At 45.1% G+C, this 23,229-nt stretch overlaps 2 protein-coding genes across 10 annotated transcripts in view; one reads left to right on the forward strand and one right to left on the reverse strand.

Annotated features, from left to right (window-relative positions):
• The window catches only part of PIGU (phosphatidylinositol glycan anchor biosynthesis class U), a 110,492-nt gene extending 91,110 nt beyond the window's left edge, over nucleotides 1-19,382 (reverse strand). For all 8 annotated transcript variants that reach the window (XR_012419299.1, XR_012419298.1, XR_012419297.1 and 5 more), the window contains exons 1-2: nucleotides 19,246-19,382; nucleotides 9,749-9,813 (exon numbers count right to left, since the gene is read on the reverse strand). Coding sequence is in view for 4 of the 8 variants with exons in the window: in XM_005568784.4 (XP_005568841.3) it covers nucleotides 9,749-9,813; nucleotides 19,246-19,375 (195 nt within the window). In the remaining 4 variants the exon portion in view is untranslated. The remainder of the gene's footprint in view (nucleotides 1-9,748; nucleotides 9,814-19,245) is intronic.
• TP53INP2 (tumor protein p53 inducible nuclear protein 2) overlaps nucleotides 19,139-23,229 on the forward strand; it is a 41,614-nt gene continuing 37,523 nt past the window's right edge. Inside the window, exon 1 of one of the 2 annotated variants that reach the window (XM_005568779.5) lies at nucleotides 19,139-19,609. The gene's annotated coding sequence lies outside the window, so the exon portion shown is untranslated. The remainder of the gene's footprint in view (nucleotides 19,610-23,229) is intronic. The other variant, XM_074005100.1, reaches the window with a different exon arrangement.

Genomic DNA, 23,229 nt, shown 5'->3' on the forward strand with positions numbered 1-23,229 from the left:
CTAGTTTTTTGTATTTTTTAGTAGAGACGGGGTTTCACCGTGTTAGCCAGGATGGTCTCGATCTCCTGACCTCGTGATCCGCCCGTCTCGGCCTCCCAAAGTGCTGGTATTACAGGCTTGAGCCACCGTGCCCGGACTGACCCTGTCTCTTAGATGCAGTTCTATGTAGAATTACTATATCTTCTGGGTGCAGTGATCTTTTTATCATTATAAAATAATCCTCTTCATCTCTAGTAAGGTTTCTTGTCTTAAAATATTCTTGATCTGATAGTATAGTTACATCAGCCTCTTTGGACTGTTGGCATAATACAGTTTTTTTCTGTAATTTTACTTTCCACCTTTCTGTGTCCTTATATGAAAAATTTTTTGTTTTTGTTTTTGAGTTTTTTTTTTTTTCTGAGACAGTCTCACTCTGTTGGCCAGGCAGGAGTGCAGTGGCATGATCATGACTCACTGAAGCCTTGACCTCCCAGACTCAGGTGATCCCCCTACCTTGCCCTCCTGAGTAGGTGAGACTACAGATGTGCGCCACCACACCCACATAATTTTTGTATTTTTTGTAGAGACAGAGTTTCGCCATGTTGCCCAAGCTGGTCTTGAACTCCTGGGCTCAAGCAATCCGCCTGCCTCAGCCTCCCAAAGTTTTAGGATTACAGGCATGAGCCACTGCACCTGACCTAAGATGTGACTGATTGACTGATTGATTGATTGATTGATTGATTTAGAGACGGAGTCTCACTCTATCCCCAGGCTGGAGTGCAGTGGCACGATCTCAGCTCACTGCAACCTCCACCTCCCAGGTTCATGCCATTCTCCTTTCTCAGCCTCCCGAGTAGCTGGGACTACAGGCACGTGCCACCACGCCCAGCTAATTTTTTGTATTTTTAGTAGAGATGGGGTTTCACTGTCTTAGCCAGGATGGTCTCAAACTCCTGACCTCGTGATCTGCCTGGATTGGCCTCCCAAAGTGCTACAATTACAGGCATGAGCCACCGTGCCCGGCCTGAGCATTTTTATTTTGAACTTATGTTCAAAATTACCTATGTTTTTCTTCGACTTCCTCCTACTTGGTTTTGTAGAGCTTTCTGAATAAAAATCTTAGTAAATTTTGAACAAAATTTCACCCATAATCTCCTCAAATACTGATTCTGCCCCATTCCGTCTCTTCTCCCATTCTAGAACTCCACTGATGTATAAGTTGGGCTGTTTTACTGAGTTTCAGATCTCTTACTTTTTTTTTTTTTCCTTCTGTTTTCTATCCTTTTCTCTTCAAGCTTCAATCTAGGTATTTTCAACAGACTTTATCTTCCATATTACTAATCCTCTCTTTAGCTTTGTGTAATCTGCTGCTAAACTCATCTATACATTCTTTTTTTTTTTTGAGACGGAGTCTTGCTCTGTCACCCAGGTTGGAATGCAGTGGCGCGATCTCGGCTCACTGCAACTTCCTCCTCCCAGGTTCAAGCGCCCAGGTTCAAGTGATTCTCCCACGTCAGCCTCCTGAGTAGCTAGGATTACAGGCGTATGCCACCATGTCTGACTAATTTTTGTATTTTTAGTAGAAACAGAGTTTTACCATGTTGGCTAGACTGGTTTTGAACTCCTGGCCTTAAGTTATCTGCCCACCTTGGCCTCCCAAAGTGCTGGTATTACAGGCGTGAGCCACTGCATCTGGCTGATCACAGCTATTTTAAAGTCCAAGTAGTTTGATAACTTCAATATCTAAATCACCTGTAAATCTGTTTTTATTGTCTATTTTTTTTCTGTCTCTTATTATGCTTGGTAATGTTTTTCCTTTTTTTTTTTTGAGAAGGAGTCACTCTGTCATCCAGTCTGGAGTGCAGTGGTGTGAACTCAGCTCACCGCAACCTGTCTCCCAGGTTCAAGTGATTCTCCTGCCTCAGCCTCCCAAGCAGCTGGGATTACAGGCATGCACCACCATGCCTAATTTTTGTACTTTTAGTAGAGACAGGGTTTCACTACGTTGCTCTGGTTGGTCTTGAACTCCTGACCTCAGGTGATCCACCAGCCTCGGCCTCCCAAAGTACTGGGATTACAGGTGTGAGCCACCATGCCCAGTCAATGATTAGCAATGTTTTATTGAATGACAGATATTGTGTATGAAAAACTACAGCAGCTCAGATGAGTGTATTTTATTCTGGAAAAGATTTCTTTAAGCTGGTAATTACAATATAGTTGTTTCACTTTAGGGACTGAGCTAATTTGAAGCTGGATTTAGTCTTCGTAAAACTAGTCTATATTGGTCTATCCTTACTCCTAGAGTGTAGTCCTTCAGAAGTTCCAGCCTAAAGGCAAGCCCTTTACCAAAGCCTTGCCATTTTGGCTGGTCCTGCACTCAAATTTTTATTTCCCCAGCACCCTGAGACTGCCAATAGCTCTGCTGAACTTCTTGGTCTCTAGCCAGTCAATTTCTGTTCTGCTTCTCTGCCTGTGTCACTTACAAATTGGTAAATGCTTCAAGGACAAAGCAGCTCAGACTGTTCGTATTACTTTTTGTACTTTCCCCTCTGGGATCTTAGTCCCTGGAGTCCTGGCTATCTTGGTACTTTCCAATGCCTTCCAGCAGATGTGGTTTTTTTCTTTTTTTCATAGTCATCCTACTTTTCTAGTTGTTCTTGGAAGGTAGGTTGATCTGCTACTGCAAACCCATTCACCAATCCACCAGAACCAGAAGGGAAGTGTATGACTTGGTTTTAGTGAGCCCATGCTGATGACTCAGGAGCACCTCTTCCCAACACTAAACCATATGCACGAATGTGTCCGATAACATTATAGAGGTTACTGACAGGCTTTTTAGTGAGAACAAGTTAGCATGGTAGAAAGAACAAAGACTCTGGTGTCAGATTCGCATTTAAATCTAGGTTCCAGACAGCTCCGGTGGCTCACACCTGCAATCACAACACTTTAGGAGGCCGAGGTGGGAGGATCACTTGAGGCCAGGAGGTTGAGACCATCCTGGGCAACAAAGTGAGACCCCCATCTCTATGAAAAAAAAAAAAAAAATTAGCTGGGAGTGGTAGCATGCATCTGTAGTCCCACAGATTTGGTTTGTTTTTATTTTTGTTTTTTGAGTCATGGTTTTACTCTGTTGCCCAGGCTGGGGTGCAGAGGTATAATCATGGCTCACTGCAGCTTAGACCTTCCAGTATCAAGCGATCCTCCTACCTCAGCGACCTGAGTAACTAGAACGACAGGCACATGCCACCACAACCAGCTATTTTTTTTTTTTTTCCACTGGGGGAAGAGACAGAGTCTCACTATGTTGCCCAGGCTTGTCTTAAACTCCTAGGCTCAAGCAATCCTCCCACCTTGTCCTCCCAAAGTGCTAGGATTACAGACATGAGCCACCGTGCCTGGCCTCAATTTGACAAATTTTGACCTATGTGTACATTCATAAAACCATTACAATCAAGAAAGTGAACATATCCATCATTCCCAAGTTTATTAATTTTAATGCTCATCCCAAGGAACCATCTTTGTTTCAGTGATTTTCACTATTAGTTTTGTTTTCTACCCTTTGTTTCTACTCAGATCTTTACTATTTCTTTTAATCTGCTTACTTTGAATATAATTTTATCTTTTCCTAGTTTCTTAAGGTAGAAGCTGTGGTTATTGACTTGAGGTCTTCTTTTCTAATATAAGCATTTGGTGCTATAAATCTCTCCCTAAGAACTACTTAGTGACATCCCACATATTTTGATGGGTTGTGTTTCATTTTCATTCATTTCAAAATACTTTCTAATTTCCTTTCTGATTTCTTCTTTGATCCATGGGTTAATTAAGAATATGTTGCCGGGTTCGGTGGCTCAAGCCTGTAATCCCAGCACTTTGGGAGGCCGAGACGGGTGGATCACGAGGTCAGGAGATTGAGACCATCCTGGCTAACACGGTAAAACCCCGTCTCTACTAAAAAATACAAAAACTAGCCAGGCGTGGTGGCGGGCACCTGTAGTCCCAGCTACTCGGGAGGCTGAGGCAGGAGAATGGCATAAACCCGGAAGGCGGAGCTTGCAGTGAGCCGAGATCCGGCCACTGCACTCCAGCCTGGGCGACAGAGCAAGACTCCGTCTCAAAAAACAAAACAAAACAAAAGAATATGTTACTGGGGGGGCCGGGCGCAGTGGCTCACGCCTATAATCCCAGCACTTTGGGAGGCCGAGACGGGCGGATCATGAGGTCAGGAGATCGAGACCATCCTGGCTAACATCCCATCTCTACTAAAACTACAAAAAATTAGCCAGGTGCGGTGGCGGGTGCCTGTAGTCCCAGCTACTCCGGAGGCTGAGGCAGGAGAATGGCGTGAACCCAGTAGGTGGAGCTTGCAGTGAGCCGAGATTGCGCCACTGCACTCCAGCCTGGGCAACAGAGCAAGATTCCGTCTCAAAAAAAAAAAAAGAATATGTTACTGGGTTTCTAAATATTTGGGGATTCTCTAGATATCTTTCTTTTATTTCTTATTTAATTCAGTTGTTTCAACTGTGGTCACAGAATATATTTCCTCTAACTTGAATTCTTTTAAATTTATTGAACCTTGTTTTATAGACCAGAATGTGGTCTATCTTGCAAATATTCCATGTACATTTGAAAGAATTATGTGTTTTGCTGTTGTTGGATGGAGTGTTCTATAAATGACAACGAGGTCAAGTTGGGTTTTTGTGTTTTTTTTTTTTTTGAGATGGAGTCTAGCTTTGCTGCCCAGGCTGGAACGCAGTGGCACTATCTCGGGTCACTGCAACCCCCGCCTCCCAGGTTCAAGCGATTCTCCTGCCTCAGCCTCCCAAGTAGCTGTGATTATAGGTGCACACCACCACACCCAGCTACTTTTTGTATTTTTAGCAGAGACAGGGTTTCATCATGTTGGTCAGGCTGGTCTCAAACTCCTGACCTCAAGTGATCCACCCGTCTTGGCCTCCCAAAGTGCTAAGATTACAGGCATGAGCCACCACGTCCAGCCCAAGTTGGTTATTATTCAAGTCTTTTATATACTTGCTGATTTTCTGTCTGCTTGTACTACCAGTCATTGAGAAAGGTATATTGAAATCTCTGTAATTGTGGATCTATTTCTCCTTGTAGTTCTATCAGTCTTTACTTCATATATTTTGAAGCTCTGTAATTTGGTACATAAACATTTGTGATCGCTATCTTTTTTTATCACTATGAAATGTATTTTATCCCTGGTGATACCCTTGGCTCTGAAATTTGTTTCTTTTTTTACTAACTTATTGTCTGTTTCTCTCAGAAGTATAAGCACCATGAAACCAGGAACTGTGTCTTGTTTTGTATCCCTAATACCTAGCAGAGTAGCTGGCACTTAGTGAATATTTAACAAATCTTTACTAAAAGAAAGAGAGAAGGGAGGGAAGGATTGTAATGCATATGCTGATAGAGGTAGGCACTAGGAATAAGTGATAAGAAGGGGACAGCACCTGTTATGAAGACAATATATCATAATGAGTAAAATAAACACAGAGGCAATTTCAAGAGTATGACATGAGCCAGGAAAAGGATAAGCATAAGATTCTTTGGAAGACTAAGGTGATGAGAGACAGCTTTCTTTTTTTTTGAGATGGAGTCTCGCTCTGTCGCCCAGTCTGGAGTGCAGTGGCATGATCTCGGCTCACTGTAAGCTCCACCTCCCAGGTTCACACCATTCTCCTGCCTCAGCTTCCTGAATAGCTGGGACTACAGGCGCCCGCCACCACGCCTGGCTAATTTTTTGTATTTTTAGTAGAAACGGGGTTTTACCATATTGGCCAGGCTGGTCTTGAACTCCCGACCTTGTGATCCGCCCGCCTCGGCCTCCCGGCCGCCTGGCCCTGTGTGCTTATTAAGAGTCTCTTGGCCGGGCACAGTGGCTCAAGCCTGTAATCCTAGCACTTTGGGAGGTCGAGGCAGGTGGATCACCTGAGGTCAAGAGTTCAAGAGCAACCTGGCCAAGGTGGCAAAACCCTGTCTCTACTAAAAATACAAAAATTAGCTGGGCATGGTGGCACACGCCTATAACTCCAGCTACTTGGGATGCTGAGGTAGGAGAATCACTTGAATCCAGGGTGGGGTAGGGGGGTAGGGGGTTGCAGAGGTTGCAATGAGCCGAGATGGAGCCACTTCACTCCACCTAGGCAAAAGGGTAAAACTCTGTCTCAAAAAAAAAAAATTTTTTTTTAAAAAGTCTCTTAAGTTGTTCCTAACCTGTTTCTGCCAGTTCTTGTTATTGCAGTTTGATTAGATATTAACAGAGAGATAAAAATTGAAATGCAAAAGACAGTTGCTATTTCTATGAGGACCAAGTTGAATGCTTTTGAAAGATTAGATAGAAGAGCCAAGAAACAAAAAACAAACAAACAAAAAAAACTGTTCTCAAAGTACATATGAGAGATAACTATAAAAATTAAGGCCAGCTGGGCGCAGTGGCTCACGCCTGTAATCCCAGCACTTTGGGAGGCCAAGGCAGGCAGATCACAAGGTCAGGAGTTCGAGACCAGCCTGGCCAATATGGTGAAACCCCATCTCTACTAAAAATACAAAAATTAGCTGGGCATGGTGGTGCGTGCCTGTGGTCCCAGCTGCTCGGGACGCTGAGGCAGAGGAGTCGCTTGAACCTGGGAGGTGGAGGTTGCAGTGAGCCGAGATTGCGTCATTGCACTCCAGCCTGGGTGACAGAACGAGACTCTGTCTCAAAGAAAAAAAAAATTAAGACCAAGCACAGTGGCTCATGCCTGTAATCCCAACACTTTCGGAGGCCAAGACAGGAGGATGACTTGAGTGCAGGAGTTCAAGACCAGCCTGGGCAACATAGCAAGACCCCATCTCTACAAAGAAATTTTTAAAAATTAGCCAGCTGTGGTGGTGCACATCTGTAGTCCCAGCTACTCAGGAGGCTGAGGTGAGAGGATTGCTTAAGTCCAGGAGGTTGAGGCTGTAGTGAGCCGTGATCATGCCACTACATTCCAGCCTGGGTGACAGAGCAAGACCCTGTCTTTAAAAAACAATTAGAAGGTACACTGTCAAATTAGAAAACTTCTTTAAAATGATATGGCCAATAAGAATGGAAAGGGCAGCCAGGCGCGGTGGCTCACACCTGTAATCCCAGCACCTTGGGAGGCCAACACAGGTGGATCACGACGTCAGGAGATTGAGACCATCCTGGCTAACACGGTGAAACCCCGTCTCTACTAAAACTACAAAAAAAATTAGCCGGGCATGGTCGCGGGCACCTGTGGTCCCAGCTACTCGGGAGGCTGAGGCAGGAGAATGGGGTGAACCCGGGAGGCAGAGCTTGCAGTGAGCGGAGATCGCGCCACTGCCCTCCAGCCTGAGCGACAGAGCAAGACTCAATCTCAAAAAAAAAAAAAAAAAAAAAAAAAGAATGGCAAGGGTATGCCTCTACGCCCTTTTATCCTGAGGTCAATGGTGAACATTCAAAGGTGCCAAGCAAGAGTGACAAAAACAGATTCACATTTTAGAAAGATGGCTCTGACTACAGAATAGAGTAAATGAGCAAGACTGAATGCAGAAAGACCTGTCAGGAAGCTGTTGCTGTAAACAAGAGATAATCTGGACCTAATTAAGAGTGTTTTTACTATTCCTTTTTCTTTTTTTTTTTTTTGAGATGGAGTCTCACCCTGTGGCCCAGGCCGGAGTGCAATGGTGCAGTCTTGGCTCACTGCAAACTCTGCCTCCCAGCTTCAAACAATTCTGCCTCAGCCTCCCAAATAGCTGGGATTACAGGCACCTGCCACCACGCCCAGCTGGTTTTTGTATGTTTAGTAGAACCGGGTTTTACATTGGCCAGGCTGGTCTTGAACTCCTGACCTCGTGATCTGCCTGTTTCGGCCTCCCAAAGTGCTGGGATTACAGGTGTAAGCCACTGCATCTGGCCTGTTTTTACTATTCTTTTTTTTTTTTTTTTTTTGAGAGAGTCTCGCTCTGTCGCCCAGGCTGGAGTGCAGTGGCCGGATCTCAGCTCACTGCAAGCTCCGCCTCCTGGGTTCACGCCATTTTCCCGCCTCAGCCTCCCGAGTAGCTGGGACCACAGGCGCCCGCCACCTCGCCCGGCTAATTTTTTGTATTTTTTAGTAGAGACGGGGTTTCACCGTGTTAGCCAGGATGGTCTCGATTTCCTGACCTCGTGATCCGCCCATCTCGGCCTCCCAAGGTGCTGGGATTACAGGCTTGAGCCACCGCGCCCGCCCTACTATTCTTAAGAGCTAATTTTATTTAAAATTAGCATGGTGGTGCACACTTGTGGTCCCTGCTACTCAGGAGGCTCAAGTAGGAGGATCGCTTGAGCCCAGGAGGTCGAGACTGCAGTGAACCGTGATTGTCACTGCACTCTAGCCTGGGTGACAGAGTAAGACCCTGTCAAAAAAAAAAAAAAAAAGGTAATTTTATGGGTTAAGTAAGCTTTTGTGAGCTTTCTTTTTTTCTTTTTGAGACGGAGTCTTGCTCTGTCACCCAGGCTGGAGTGCAGTGGCCGGATCTCAGCTCACTGCAAGCTCCGCCTCCCGGGTTTACGCCATTCTCCTGCCTCAGCCTCCCCGAGTAGCTGGGACTACAGGCGCCCGCCACCTCGCCCGGCTAGTTTTTTGTATTTTTTAGTAGAGATGGGGTTTCACCGTGTTAGCCGGGATCGTCTCTCGATCTCCTGACCTCGTGATCCGCCCGTCTCGGCCTCCCAAAGTGCTGGGATTACAGGCTTGAGCCACCGTGCCCGGCCACTTTTGTGAGCTTTCTAAGAAAACAACATTACTGCCAGGCACGGTGGCTCACGCTTGTAATCCCAGCACTTTGGGAGGCCAAGGAGGGCGGATCACGAGGTCAGCAGATCGAGACCATCCTGGCTAACACGGTGAAACCCCATCTCTACTAAAAATACAAAAAAAAATTAGCTGGGCATGGTGGTGGGTGCCTGTAGTCTCAGCTACTTGGGAGGCTGAGGTGGGAGAATGGCATGAACCCAGGAGGCAGAGCTTGCAGCGAGCCGAGATCGCACCACTGCACTCCAGCCTGGGAGACAAAGTGAGACTCCGTCTCAAAAAAAAAAAAAAAAAAAGAAAACAACATTACTGCCATAGTTTTCATGGGAAACCATATTCCAAACAACAAATTACATGCTAATTAGCATACAACCTATTTGTGGACTAAGGACTGTTTGCAACTTATTTGCCATTACAAATGGTAACTTCTACAGAAGCCTCATCTGCAGTTACAATCTTTTTTTTTTTTTTTTTTTTTTTTGAGACGGAGTCTCGCGCTGTTGCCCAGGCTGGAGTGCAGTGGCCGGATCTCAGCTCACTGCAAGCTCCGCCTCCCGGGTTTACGCCATTCTCCTGCCTCAGCCTCCCGAGTAACTGGGATTACAGGCGCCCGCCAACTCACCCGGCTAGTTTTTTGTATTTTTTTTAGTAGAGACGGGGTTTCACCGTGTTCGCCAGGATGGTCTCGATCTCCTGACCTCGTGATCCACCCGCCTCGGCCTCCCAAAGTGCTGGGATTACAGGCTTGAGCCACCGCGCCCGGCCTTGCAGTTACAATCTTAATCTGGATCATTTCCATTCCAATTGCAAAACCTGTTTCTTATGCAGAGAACATCTAAAAACAGGCTGTTTCTAAATACGATTATCAAGAATACATCTTTTTAAATGTTTGTACAAAACAGAGGTTAGGCTTTGGTATCTGTGACTGTAAACTACTCTCGGTACCCAGAAAAGAAAATAAGAACACTTACTTCATGAAATACTGCTCCAGAATATGGAGATACTCCCAAGTCCAACAGTGAAAGGCCTTCAACCACTGAAAAATAAGACATACAAGTTCACTCAGACTAAGCAGGCAGCTATAGACCAAATTGTTAGATACCCCCAGAACCAAAACGGGCCTCACTGAGTTTATCTAACCCCCTTTACCTCATCTCCAGCAAGTGGCTTTAAGTCTTGAACATTTCTGATGATGGGAAACTCTCTTTCATGGACAGCATCCTTTTGCATTGTGGGCAGCACTCATTATAAGACAGTTTTATGTTAAACTATCTGCTTCCTTCTAGTTCTTTGTAACTCTCACCCACTCTCAAAAATGTCTCATTTATGCATAATCTTCCCCATTCCAAAGCACAATAAGATAACAAATTAGAAGCTGGTGAGAAATGTTGCCATAGTGTGAGGAAATGGGCAGTCACTCTCATATGCTGCTCATTTGAGTGACATTTGTATTAACTTTTCAGTAGGGCAATAGGTGCTTTTTAAGTGTGTGCCTTCTGACCCAGATATGGTACTTCTTAGGGCAGTTTATCCTAGGGAAATAACTTGACAAGTGCCCAAAAAGGTATGTTCCTTACAGTGCTCAGAGTACTGAACAATTAGAAATAATCTGAATGCCCATTAATGAAGATTTATTTAAATGAATTATGATATAATATGTATCTCTATATAATGGAATACTTTATACTTAAAATTATACTATGTTATAAATAATAAATAAATAAGTGGAAGAGAAAGGAGAGCTTTTCTCTACAGAGAATTCTAAGGATCAAATGTAGAAAGAACAATGAAACAGAAAATCACCACTTGGCATACTCCATGCATAGTAATAATCACAAAAGGCAATTATCATCAATGGATGCTAAAATTCGTGGGCAAAAATATGAGAAATAGAATATTTGCAAGGGGAAAAATAATTTTACATGGGTGGTGGCTCACACCTGTAATCCCAGCACTTTGGGAGACTGAGGCAGGCGGATCACGTGAGGTCAGCAGTTCAAGACCAGCCTGGCCAACATGGCAAAATCCTGTCTCCATTAAAAATACAAAAATTAGCCAGGCATGGTGGCACGCACTTGTAATCCCAGCTACTTGGGAGGCTGTGGCAGGAGAATCACTTGAACCTGGGAGGCGGAGGTTGCAGTGAGCCGAGATTGTGCCACTGCACTCCAGCCTGGGCAACGGAGTGACACTCCTTCTCAAAAAAAAAAAAAAACAAAAAAAGCATAACCTCAGTCTAATTGTGAGAAAACATCAGGCAGACCCAAATGGAGACATAAAATAACTGGCAAGTACTCTTAAAAATATTAAGCCTATATATACCTACTAGGTACCAACAAGAATTAAATTAAAAATTTTTTAAATGTTAAGTCTGAGGAAGTATCCCAGATTAGAAGAGACTAAGGCGACAAAACAACTAAGTGCAAAGTGGAATCACAGGTTGGATATTGGACTAGAAATGGACATTAGTGGGGCAAAGTGATAAAATTCTAATAAGGCCTGTAATTAGTTAATAGCATCGTATCAATGTTAATTTTCTGGTTTAGGTCATTGCACTATGGTGATGTACAATGTTAACGTTAGAAGCTGAATGAAAGGTAAACAGGAACTCTATCTACAATTCTTGCAACTTTTTTGAAAATCTAAAATTATTTCAAAATTAAGAGTTAAAATTAAAAAGTATATTAGAGATCTATATTTACTGAAGAAAAGCAGTCCATAAAATATTCTTAAATGAAAAGTAGGTCAAAACACAGCATGTAAAATATAAGAGGTTTTTTTGGTGATTTTTTTACAAATGACTATTTTAGCAATTTCTCTTGGTTTTTATTTATTTTCCTTTTCAAATTTTTTGGGGGTTGAGGGGGTACATGTCCATGTTTGTTACACGGGTAAATTGCATGTCATAGAGGTTTGGAGTGCAGATAATCTCATTGTCCAGGTAATAAGCACAGTACCTGATAGGTAGCTTTTCCAACTTCACCCTCCTCCCACCCTCCACCCTCAAGTAGGCCCAGGTATCTACTGTTACTGTCTTTGTGTCCACGTGTACTCAGTGTTCAGCTTCCACTTATAAGTGAGAATATGCTGTATTTGGTTTTCTGTTCTTGCATTAATTTCCTTAGGATAATGTCTCCAGCTCTATCCATGTTGGTTCAAAGGACATGATCTCATTCCTTTCTTTGTTTATGCTGCATAGTGTTCCATGGTGTATATGTACCACATTTTCTTTATCTAGTCCACCATTGATGGGCATTCAGGTTAATTCTATGTCTTTGCTATTGTGAATACTGCTGTGATGAACATACACATGCATGCATCTTTAGGGTAGAATGATTTCTATTCCTTTAGGTATATACCTAGTAATGGCATTGCCGGGTCGAATGGCAGTTCTGTTTTAGGATCTTTGAGAAACCTTCAAACTGCTTTCCACAGTGGCTGAATTACTTTACATTCCCACCACCAGTGTATAAGTGTTTCCTTTTCTCCACAGCCTTGCCAGCATCTATTATTTTTTGACTTTTTAATAATGGTCATTCTGACTGGTATGAGATAGTATCTCGGCCGGGCGCGGTGGCTCAAGCCTGTAATCCCAGCACTTTGGGAGGCCGAGACGGGTGGATCACGAGGTCAGGAGATCGAGACCATCCTGGCTAACACGGTGAAACCCCGTCTCTACTAAAAAATACAAAAAAAGCGGCCGGGCGCGGTGGCTCAAGCCTGTAATCCCAGCACTTTGGGAGGCCGAGACGGGCGGATCACGAGGTCAGGAGATCGAGACCATCCTGGCGAACACGGTGAAACCCCGTCTCTACTAAAAAAATACAAAAAACTAGCCGGGCGAGGTGGCGGGCGCCTGTAGTCCCAGCTACACAGGAGGCTGAGGCAGGAGAATGGCGTAAACCCGGGAGGCGGAGCTTGCAGTGAGCTGAGATCCGGCCACTGCACTCCAGCCTGGGCGACAGAGCGAGACTCCGTCTCAAAAAAAAAAAAGAGATAGTATCTCATTGTGCTTTAGATTTGCATTTCTCTAATGACTAATTATGTTGAGCATTTTTTCATATGCTTGTTGGCCACTTGTATGTCTTCTTTTGAGAAGTGTCTGTTCATGTCCTTTGCCCCCCGCCAACTGTTTTTCCAAGACAGGATCTGGCTCTATTGCCCAGGTTGAAGTACAGTGGCATGATCAGGGCTCACTGCAGCCTTGACCTCTCAGGCTCAATAGATCCTCCCATCGCAGCCTCTCGAGTAGTTGGGACTTCAGGTGTGCATCACCATGCCTGGCTAATTTTTGTATTTTTTGTAGAGACAGGGTTTCGCCATGTTACTTGGGCTGGTCTCAAACTCCTGGGCTCAAGCAATCTTCCTGCCTCAGCCTCCCAAAGTGCTGGAATTACAGTGGTGCTGGAATTACAGGTGTGAGCCACCATGCCCAGCCCTTTGCTTTTTTTTTTTTTTTTTTGAGAGAGTCTCAGTCTGTCACCAAGGCTGGAGTGCAGTGGCGTGATCTTGGCTCACTGCAACCTCTGCCTCCTGGGTTCAAGCAATTCTCCTGACTCAACCACTGAGTAGCTAGGATTACAGGTGCCTGCCACCAGACCAGTTAATTTTTATATTTTTAGTGGAGTCAGTGTTTTACTATGTTGACCAGGCTAGTCTCGAACTCCTGACCTCAAGTGATCTGCCTGCCTCAGCTTCTCAAAATTGCATAGTTTTTAATAGGTTTGTAGAGTTTTATCTTAAACTTTTATAAGCATTCATTTAATTATCTGAAAGACAGAGAATGAACATGTAATCAATGAGAAATGCCTGGAAAAATAAATATTTAAATGTTCACAATGGCATTTCTAGGTGACAAGATTACAGAAGATGCTTGATTTTTTTTCATCTTCCTTTTCTAAATATTTAGCAATGAGGATGTATTGTTTTATAATTATTCAAAAGAAATAGTTTTTGTTTTTGTTTTTGTTTTGGAGACAGGGTCTCACTCTGTCATCCAGACTGGAGTACAGGGGTACAAACATGGTTTACTGCAGCCTCAACCTCCTGGGTACAAGCGATCATCCCATCTCAGCCTCCCAAGTAGCTGAGAACACAGGCCCACGCCACCACACCCAGCTAAATTTTTTTTTGGTAGAGACAGTGTCTTGCCATGTTGCTCAGGCTGGTCTTGAACACCTGGACTCAAGCAGTCTTCCCACCTTGGCCTCCAAAAGTGGTGGGACCACAGGCATGCGCCACTGCACCCAGCTACTTTCTATTTTTGAATCATGTGACTGAGTTACCTATTAAAAAATAGGTAGGCAGGGGTTCAAAGAGTTCGAGATCAGCCTGGGCAACATAAGGAGACCTTGTCTCTACAAAAAAACAAAAATTAGCTGGGGCATGGTGATGTGTGCCTGTGGTCCCAGCTACTTCGGAGGCTGAAGTGGGAAGATCAACTGAGCCCAGGAGGTCAAAGCTGCAGCGAGTCATGATCATGCTACCGCACTCCAGTCTGGGTGACAGAGGGAAACCCTGTATCAAATAAACAAAAACAGAGAGAAAAGAAAAGAAAAAAGACCACTACATATTCGTAAGGAGTGGGCTGCAATTACAACTTTAAACTTTATAGGACTACCCTAAAGAAGGAAACCTAATCAATTTTATAATTCATGGTGGCCATAAAATAAAACAAAGTATATTGCTCAAGACCATTGTAACTGGTCCTTATACTGGAACCAAAAGGAAACCTCCTCAAGGAGCTGCATAAAGAGGTTGCTGTGTAACAGCTATTAAATCCTTCACTAGCAGCTTTACTGGAGACCCAAGGAGACGACTCATCAGGTCACATCACAAGGCATTTCTCACCCTTAGCCAATGGCATCCTACCACAGAGCAGTAAAAAAGCAACTCTATGGGGGACCAGTATGAGGCTGTCCAGGCACATCACTCCACTTGTCTGGTTTAATCCAGATGGAAATTTATAAGTACATAGCTAGAGGACAGACTGCACAACTTTTAGGCAATTGCCTAAAACGTAATTCATCTCAGATATGCTTTTGCTAGATACTGTATATCAGTGGATTTGTTAGTGTATTCTCTAGCAAATGCCTGGAGTGTGGTTCTGCTAATTGATGATTAAGTATGGCATCACATTACTTAATTGATAACTGATCTGGGCAAAGGGTCAGGTTACATAAACCATGTAAAACATTTTTTGCCTTTCTTTTTTGAGACTCACTCTGTTGCCTGGGCTGGAGTATAATGGTAATGGTGTGATCATAGCTCATTGCAGCCTCAACCTTCCAGGCTCAAGTGATCCTCCCGCCCCAGCCTCCCGAGTAACTGGGACTATAGGTGCATGCCACCACACCCGGCTAATTTTTAATTTTTGTTGTAGAAACAGGCTCTTGCTGTATTGCCCAGGCTGGTAAAAACATTTTTTAAAACCCTACTATTTACTACAATATTAAAAAGTTGGCCGGGCGTGGTGGCTCAAGCCTGTAATCCCAGCACTTTGGGAGACCCAGGCGGGTGGATCACCTGAGGTCAAGTGTTCAAGACCAGCCTGGTCAACGTGGTGAAACCCCATCTCTACTAAAAATACAAAAAATTAGCCGGGTGTGGTGGTGGGCGCCTATAATCCCAGCTACTCAGGAGGTTGAGGTAGGAGAATCGCTTGAACCTGGGAGGTGGAGGTTGCAGTGACCCCAGAAGGGGTCCTACTTTACTATTTTTAAATGCCTGTCTTTTAGGCTTTATATAATCAGCTGCTTTAAAAAACATGAGCCGAGATCATGCCACTGCACCCCAGCCTGGGCAACAGGGCAAGACCCCATCTCAAAAAAAAAAATAAAAATAAAAATATATATATATATATATATCCCATTTAAGGTACACTTTGAAGAAAAGTAATGCTTACAGATGTTGTACCTTCCCTCCCAAAAGGTACAAATAATCATGCTGATTTAGTCAGATCCAGATAATGAGTGGTTAACAAATCTCTCTCTCTCTCTCTCTCTCTCTCTCTAGCCCTGACACTGGCCTCAAGCTCCAGACCTAAACCTGTGAGTATTGTACTATCACATTATACACACATGAAACACTACTATGTCCTTTCTGATTCATCTATTTCAGCCCATGTCAGCACTATTTTTCCTATTATCTCAACTCAAAACCTTAGAATTCACCTTTTTGGCTTTCATTATCGTGTTGAGCTTCAACATGGATTATCTCATTGAACGGGATACATAATTTCCTATTTTACAGATGGAAATACTGATGTTAGAATTCATACAACTTGGCCGGGCACAGTGGCTCACGCCTGTAATTCCAGCACTTTGGGAGGCCAAGGTGGGCAGATCACGAGGTCAGGAGATTGAGACCAGCCTGGCCAATATGGTGAAACCCCGTGTCTACTAAAAACACAAAAATTAGCCAGGCATGGTGGCACGTGCCTGTAGTCCCAGCTACTTGGGAGGCTGAGGCAGAAGAATCACTTGAACCTGGGATGCGGAGGTTGCAGTGAGCCAGGATCACACTACACTCCAGCCTGGGCAAGAGACCAAGACTCCATCTCAAAAAAACAACAACAAAAAAAGCCGGGCGTAGTGGCTCACACCTGTAATCCCAGCACTTTGGGAGGCCAAGGCGGGCGGCTCACCTGAGGTCAGGAGTTTAAGATCAGATTGGCCAACAAGGTGAAACCCATCTCTACTAAAAATACAAAAATTAGCTGGGCATGGTGGTGAGCACCTGTAATCCCAGCTACCCAGGAGGCTGAGACAAGATAATCGCTTGAACCTGGGAGGCGGAGGGTGCAGTGAGCCAAGATCGTGCCATTGCACTCTAGCCTCAGCAACAAGAGCAAAATTCTGTCTCAAAAAAAAAAAAAAAAAAAAAAAAAAGAATTCATATAGCTTATAATTTGCAGAGCTAGAGACAGTCAAACCTTTTCTGACATTCCAGACGCTGTGCTCTTAATCAACAAACAACATTGTCTCATCTTGGAATCCTTCACCTGTCTATCCTGTAAGTAACCTCCTGTAAGTAACCAGATCCTATGCTTTCTTCTCTTCCCCATTTATTCAACAGTAACTACACACCTACTCTATGCCAGACATAAAAGAATTCAGGAATGAATAAAACAGAGTCCTTCAAGGAGCTCATACGGTAGTGGAAAAGGCCAGGTGTGGTAGCTTATGCCTATAATCCCAGCACTTTGGGAGGCCAAGGTGGGCGAATCACTTAAGCCCAGGAGTTTGAGACCAGCCTAGGCAACAAGGTGAAACCCCATCTCTTCAAAAAATACAAAATAACAGTAATAAGTGGGGTTGGTGGTACATGCCTGTAGTCCCAGCTACCAGCTACTTGGGAGGCTAAGGAGGGAGGATCTCCTGAGCCCAAGAGGTCATGGCTGCAGTGAGCCGTGATCACTGCACTCCAGCCTGTCAGAGTGAGACCCTGTCTCTTAAAAAAAAAAAAAAAAAAAAAAAAAAGAGAGAGAGAGAGAGAGGCTGGGCGCGGTAGCTCATACCTATAATCCCAGCACTTTGGGAAGCAGAGGTAGGCGGATCACCTGAAGTCGGGAGTTCGAGACCAGCCTGACCAACACGGAGAAACCCCATCTCTACTAAAAATACAAAATCAGCCGGGCATGGTGGTGCATGCCTGTAATCCCAGCTGCCCAAGAGGCTGAGGCAGAAGAATCGCTTGAACCCAGGAGGCAGAGGTTATGGTGAGCCGAGATCGTGCCATTGCACTCCAGCCAGGGCAACAAGGGCGAAACTCCGTCTCAAAAAAAAAAAAAAAAGAGAGAGAGAGAGAAAATGTGGAAAAACCGGATATAAACAAGTAATTATGAGATGAGAAATGCTCCTAATAGGGAGTAGAGGAAGAAGGGCCTAATACTGCCTCAGGTCTTCAGTTACCCAGAAGAAAACAGGAACCAAATGGCTTCGATTTAGTTCAACAAAAAAATAATATGCAGAGGTAACAAATGCAAAGTCTTACAATCTCAGACATGAATTACTACTATCTTTATTCCCATTCCCCAAGTAGGAAACCTGGGCAAATTAACTTCTCTAAATTTCAGTTCCCTCATCTGCAAAAGGGGGAAAATAACACCATCTATCACATAGAAATAAAAGTGAGGACTAAATGAGAAAAGGTATATAAAATGTTACCATTTTTTAGAAACCTCAACTCTATTCATAAAACACCCATTCATTATGCCATTCCCCATGCCAACATTTCTATAGGATAACATCAAAACTTTAGCCTTGGCCAGCTGCCATTGCTCACGCCTGAAATCTCAGCACTCCGGGAGGCCAAGTGAGACTGCCTGAGTCCAGGAGTTCCAGACCAGCCTGGGCGACATAGCAAGACCCTGTCTCTAAACAAAAAGCAAAACCAAAAACGAAAAAAAACTTTAGCATTTAAAGGACACAAAGGGGACTTCTGGGGTGCTGCTACTGTTGCTTGAAGTAGGTGCTGGCTACATGAGTGAATACAGTTTGTAAAAATTCATTGAACTCTACACTTAATATGTATTGTATGTATATTGTACTTCAGTTTAAAATAAAATTTTATTTATTTTTTGTTTAATTCATCAAACTCTGGCCTAAACCTAGCTTCCACCCCATTACTCCCCTACTTTGGACATTTCACATCTTTGAACGTTTCTTCATCCCATTTACTTTCTGCTACCTGGAACTACCCTTTTCTCTAATCTCCCTTCCAAAACCCTACATCCTTCAAGAGTCAGCTCAAATCCCACATTCTTAGGAAAACTGGAAAGAGAGGGGATAGTTTATTCAGGGTCAAAATACTAAGGAAGGAACTGGGTGGACACAGAAAGTACACTTTTCATAAATTATTATAACGATTTGTCTCCCTCACTAGCCTGTTCAGTTATTTCAGCCCAACTTCTGTTTCTCGCTGTAGGCGTTAGTATAAAACAATGTTTGATGAGGAACTTAGTAAGGAACAGTAACAAAAACTGCCCTGCAAGTCCCAGACTGAGAAGAGACGTCTAAAGCACATGCACACTCTCCTCGCTTAAGCAAAATTGGTCCCCTCATCCCGGACTCCCTCACACATCACCTCTCACCCCAGGGAGCACCCCCTCGCGATCCCGCCCCAAATCCCAAACTCCTCTGCAAACCGCGCTGCACAAGCACCTCCTCCTCTTATTCCAACCCTTCCACAGACCACACTCCGTCGGCTCAGGGCACTGAATGGGACACGCCCCCTCAGATCCCCACCACTAGGTGGTCCGGCCCCCAGGGCCCAAACCTCACGACACCATCTCCACGCCCGCTCCCCTCACCAGCCCCGCCCTCAGGCCCCGCCCTCCCCGAGTACCCCACGAGAGGGTCAGTTCTCTAGGAACCGCGCGCTGGCGGTCACTGCCCCCGCCTCCCATTCACAGAGGCCGCGGGAGGGCAGGCGGGGCCTGACCGTCTGCTCGAGCCAGTGACCTCACCTCTCTTCCAAGAGCTCAGCGGGGACACCACCTCCACCCGCTCGGAAATGAACTCGGCCAGACTGGAGCGGAACAAGGCCGCCCGCACTGTCACAGCCACCACCAGCACCAGGGCCAAGGGAGCCGCCATGATAACTGGGGCGGGCGCGCGGGCGATGAGGGAAGGCGAGGTGGAAGAGCCTCGCGACCTGCGCGCCACTCTCTGTAGTTCCGCGCGCGACCGCGCGCCGCCGCTGCCACCGGAGCGGCCAGACGTGGAGACTACAACTCCCAGAAAGCCTTACGGCGAGGCGGGCCGGAGCGACGGAAAGCGGGTGCCTCAAGCTGCGTGCAGAGGGTGGGGCGAAACCTTCTCGGATCGCAGGTGCGTTGTGAAACGGCGTCGCTGTAGCGGGGCTGAAACGCTGCTGAAAGTAGAAGCGGAAGTAGTCGACTTCCCGGGATTGTGAGATACTTTTAAACAGACGTTAATTTCACTCTTGCGTGTATGTTTTCAATGCCAAAATTTTTATTTTTATTTTTATTTTTTTTGAGACTGAGTCTCGCTCTGTTGTCCAGGCTGGAGTGCAGTGGCGTGATCTCGGCTCACTGCAACCTCCACCTCCTAAATAGCTGGGATTACAGGCGCCCACCACCACGCGCGGTTAGTTTTTTTTCTTTTTTTTTTTGAGTAGATATGGGGTTTCATCATGTTGGCCAGGCTGATCTCGAACTCCTGACCTCAGGGGATCCGCCCGCCTCGGCCTCCCAAAATGCTGGGATTACAGGCGTGAGCCACCGCGCCGGCCTCTCTCTCTCTTTTTTTATTTTTTATTTTTTAAGAGACAGGGTCTCACTCTGACAGGCTGGAGTGCCACGATCATAGCTCACTGCAGCCATGACCTCTCGGGCTCAGGAGATCCTCCCTCCTCAGCCTCCCAAGTAGCTGGGACTACAGGCATGTACCACCAACCCCACTTCTTCTTCTTCTTCTTCCTATTATTATTATTATTATTTTGTATTTTTACTAGAGGTGGGGTTTCACCATGTTGGCCAGGCTGGTCTGGAACTCCTGACCTCAGATGATCTGTCCGTCTTGGCCTCCCAATATGCTGGGATTACAGGCGTGAGCCACCGCGCCCGGCCCAAAATGTTTATCTTTTATGTTTGGTGGTTTTTTGCTTTTGAGACAGGGTCTCAGTCGCCCAGGCTGGGGTGCAGTGGCTCGATCTCGGCTCACTGCATCCTGGACCTCCCAGGCTCCAGAGTAGCTGGGACCACAGGTACGCACCACCATGCTCGGCTAAGTTTTTGTACTTTACTTAGTAGAGACGGGGTTTTGCCGTGTTGCCCAGGCTGGTAACTTTTTATGTTTTTAAAGAGTGTTAAATGTGTATTTTTTTTTTTCCTGGCAGTTGTTTGTTAAATGCCAACTATTTTCCAGGCACTATGTTAGGTTCTGCGGATACGTTTGGGGGTAGTAGACTGATTTATTAGCTCTGCAACCTTCAACAAGTCGCTTAACCCTTCTGTGCTGAAAAAGGTGCTGATTGTAGGCTCACTAGGGACGGTTGAGGAAGGCTTAGAATCTTTTTTTTTGGAAACGGAGTTTCACTCTTGTTGCCCAGGTTGGAGTGCAATGGCACGATCTCAGCTCACTGCAACCTCCGCTTCCCAGGTTCAAGCTATTCTCCTGCGTCAACCTCCCAAGTAGCTGAGATTACAGGCAAGCGCCACCACCCCTGGCTAATTTTTTGTAATTTTAATAGAGATAGGGTTTTTCTCCATGTTGGTCAGGCTGGTCTCGAACTCCCGACTTCAGGCGATCCGCCTGCCTAGGCCTCCCAAAGTGCTGGGATTACAGGCTTGTGTTATTGTGCCCGGCCAGAAGGCTTAGAAATTTTGCCAGTCACTTTTAAACACAACCATTTTTGAAAATTAACATATATAAACCTACAGTTAAATAACTTATATTGAAAACAAGGGAATACATATTCAACACTTCACTTTCTAATTTTTTTACCACACTTTTGTTTTATATGTGCTTTTGACATTATTTACCACCACTGTATCAGTACGGCAAATACTATATCTTTCTCTTCCCAAATGGTGGTGTTCAGTTTCCTCCGGTTGATAGATTGAAAATCCCTCCTGATGCAAGTGTTTACACCACAGGAATCAGCAAACACTAGAAATCAGGGGTTTGGGGTTTGGAGAGCCCATTAATAAGCATTAAGCAGCACACTTCATTAATTAATGTATAGTAAGTGCTTAAATATTAGCAATAATAATATTAAATGTGCAAGGAAATTTCATATTTATGAAGAAAATGAAACAGGCTGGGCGTGGTGGCTCATGCCTGTAATCCCAGCACTTTGGAAGGCTGAGGTGGCCGGATGACTTGAGGTCAGGAGTTCGAAACCAGCCTGCCCAACATGGTGAAACCCCGTCTGTACTAAAATTACAAAAATTAACCAGGCATGGTGGCCTGTGCCTATAGTCCCAGCTACTCAGGAGGCTGAGGCAAGAGAATCAATTGAACCTGGGAGGCGGAGGCTATAGTGAGCCAAGATAGTGCCATTGTACTCCAGCCTGGGTGACAGAGCCAGACTCTGTCGAAGGAAAGAAGGAAAGGAGGAAGGGAGGGAGTGAGGGAGGGAGGGGAACAGTGTATGATTGAGAATAACTACTGGTGTAATAATAAGGGTGGTAACACTAGACAAAGTGATCAGGGAAGACTCTACAAAGAGATGATTTGAGCTGAGACCTAAAGGATGAGAAATTGATCAGAGCTTCCAAGCAGAAGGAACGGACTGAGTGGAGAGAGGGCAAGGTATGTGTGAGGATCAGAAAGAAAACAAGTATGACTCAAGTGGAGAGAATAGAAGAAGCTGTGGATGGAAAGACGAGGGGCAATCAGATAGGGACCTATTGGCCATGGTTGAGAATTTGGGCTTTATTCAAAGTGCAATCCATATGCCACTGGAGAATTTTAAACCAGAAATGATGTGAACAGGTATACATTTTTCAAACATCTCTGTGTTCCCACAAGCCCTCTATTGGGTGTTGGGGAATATTGCAGAGACAAAATGGCACCATCTGCCTTTGCCCTTATGTAACTTGGAAAGCAGTTGAAGAGATAAAATAGTTAAATAATAACGTAAGTAAAATCACAAACCATAACTCCAGCCTGGGTGACAGCGAGACTCTGTCTCAAAAAAAAAAAAAAATCACAAACCATAATGAGAGAAAGAAAAGGGGGAATCGGCCAGGCGCAGTGGCTCACGCCTATAATCCCAGCACTTTGGGAGGCCATGGCCGGAGGATCGCTTGAGTCCAGGAGTTTGAGATCAGCCTGGGTGAAACCTGTCTCTACAAAAAACATAAGAATTACCCAGGCATGGTAGTGCACGCCTGTAGTCTCAGCTACTGGGAAGGCTAAGGTGGGAGAATCACTTGAGCCTGGGAGGTTGAAGCTGCAGTGAGCCAAGATCACACTGCTGCCTTCCGGCCTGGATGACAGAGCAAGACCTTGTCTCAAAAAAAAAAAGAAAAAGAAAAAAAATGGCCAGCACTTTGGGAGGCCGAGGCAGGCAGATCACCTGAGGTGAGGAGTTCGAGACCAGCCTGGCCAACATGGTGAAACCCCATCTCTACTAAAAATACAAAAAATTTAGCTGGGTGAGGTGGCAGGCACCTGTAATCCCAGCTACTTGGGAGGCTGAGACAGGAGAATCACTTGAACCCGAGGATCAGAGGTCGCAGTGAGCCGAGATCACACCACTGCACTCCAGCCGGGGCAACAGAGCAAGACTGTCTCAAAAAAAAAAAAAGAAAGAAAAAGAAAAAAAGGGTAGGCCGGGCACGGTGGCTCAAGCCTGTAATCCCAGCACTTTGGGAGGCCGAGACGGGCGGATCACAAGGTCAGGAGATCGAGACCATCCTGGCTAACATGGTGAAACCCCGTCTCTACTAAAAATACAAAAAAACCAGCCGGGCGAGGTG

The sequence above is a fragment of the Macaca fascicularis genome, chromosome 10 (genome assembly GCF_037993035.2).
Source record: "Macaca fascicularis isolate 582-1 chromosome 10, T2T-MFA8v1.1".
NCBI classification, from domain to species: domain Eukaryota; kingdom Metazoa; phylum Chordata; class Mammalia; order Primates; family Cercopithecidae; genus Macaca; species Macaca fascicularis.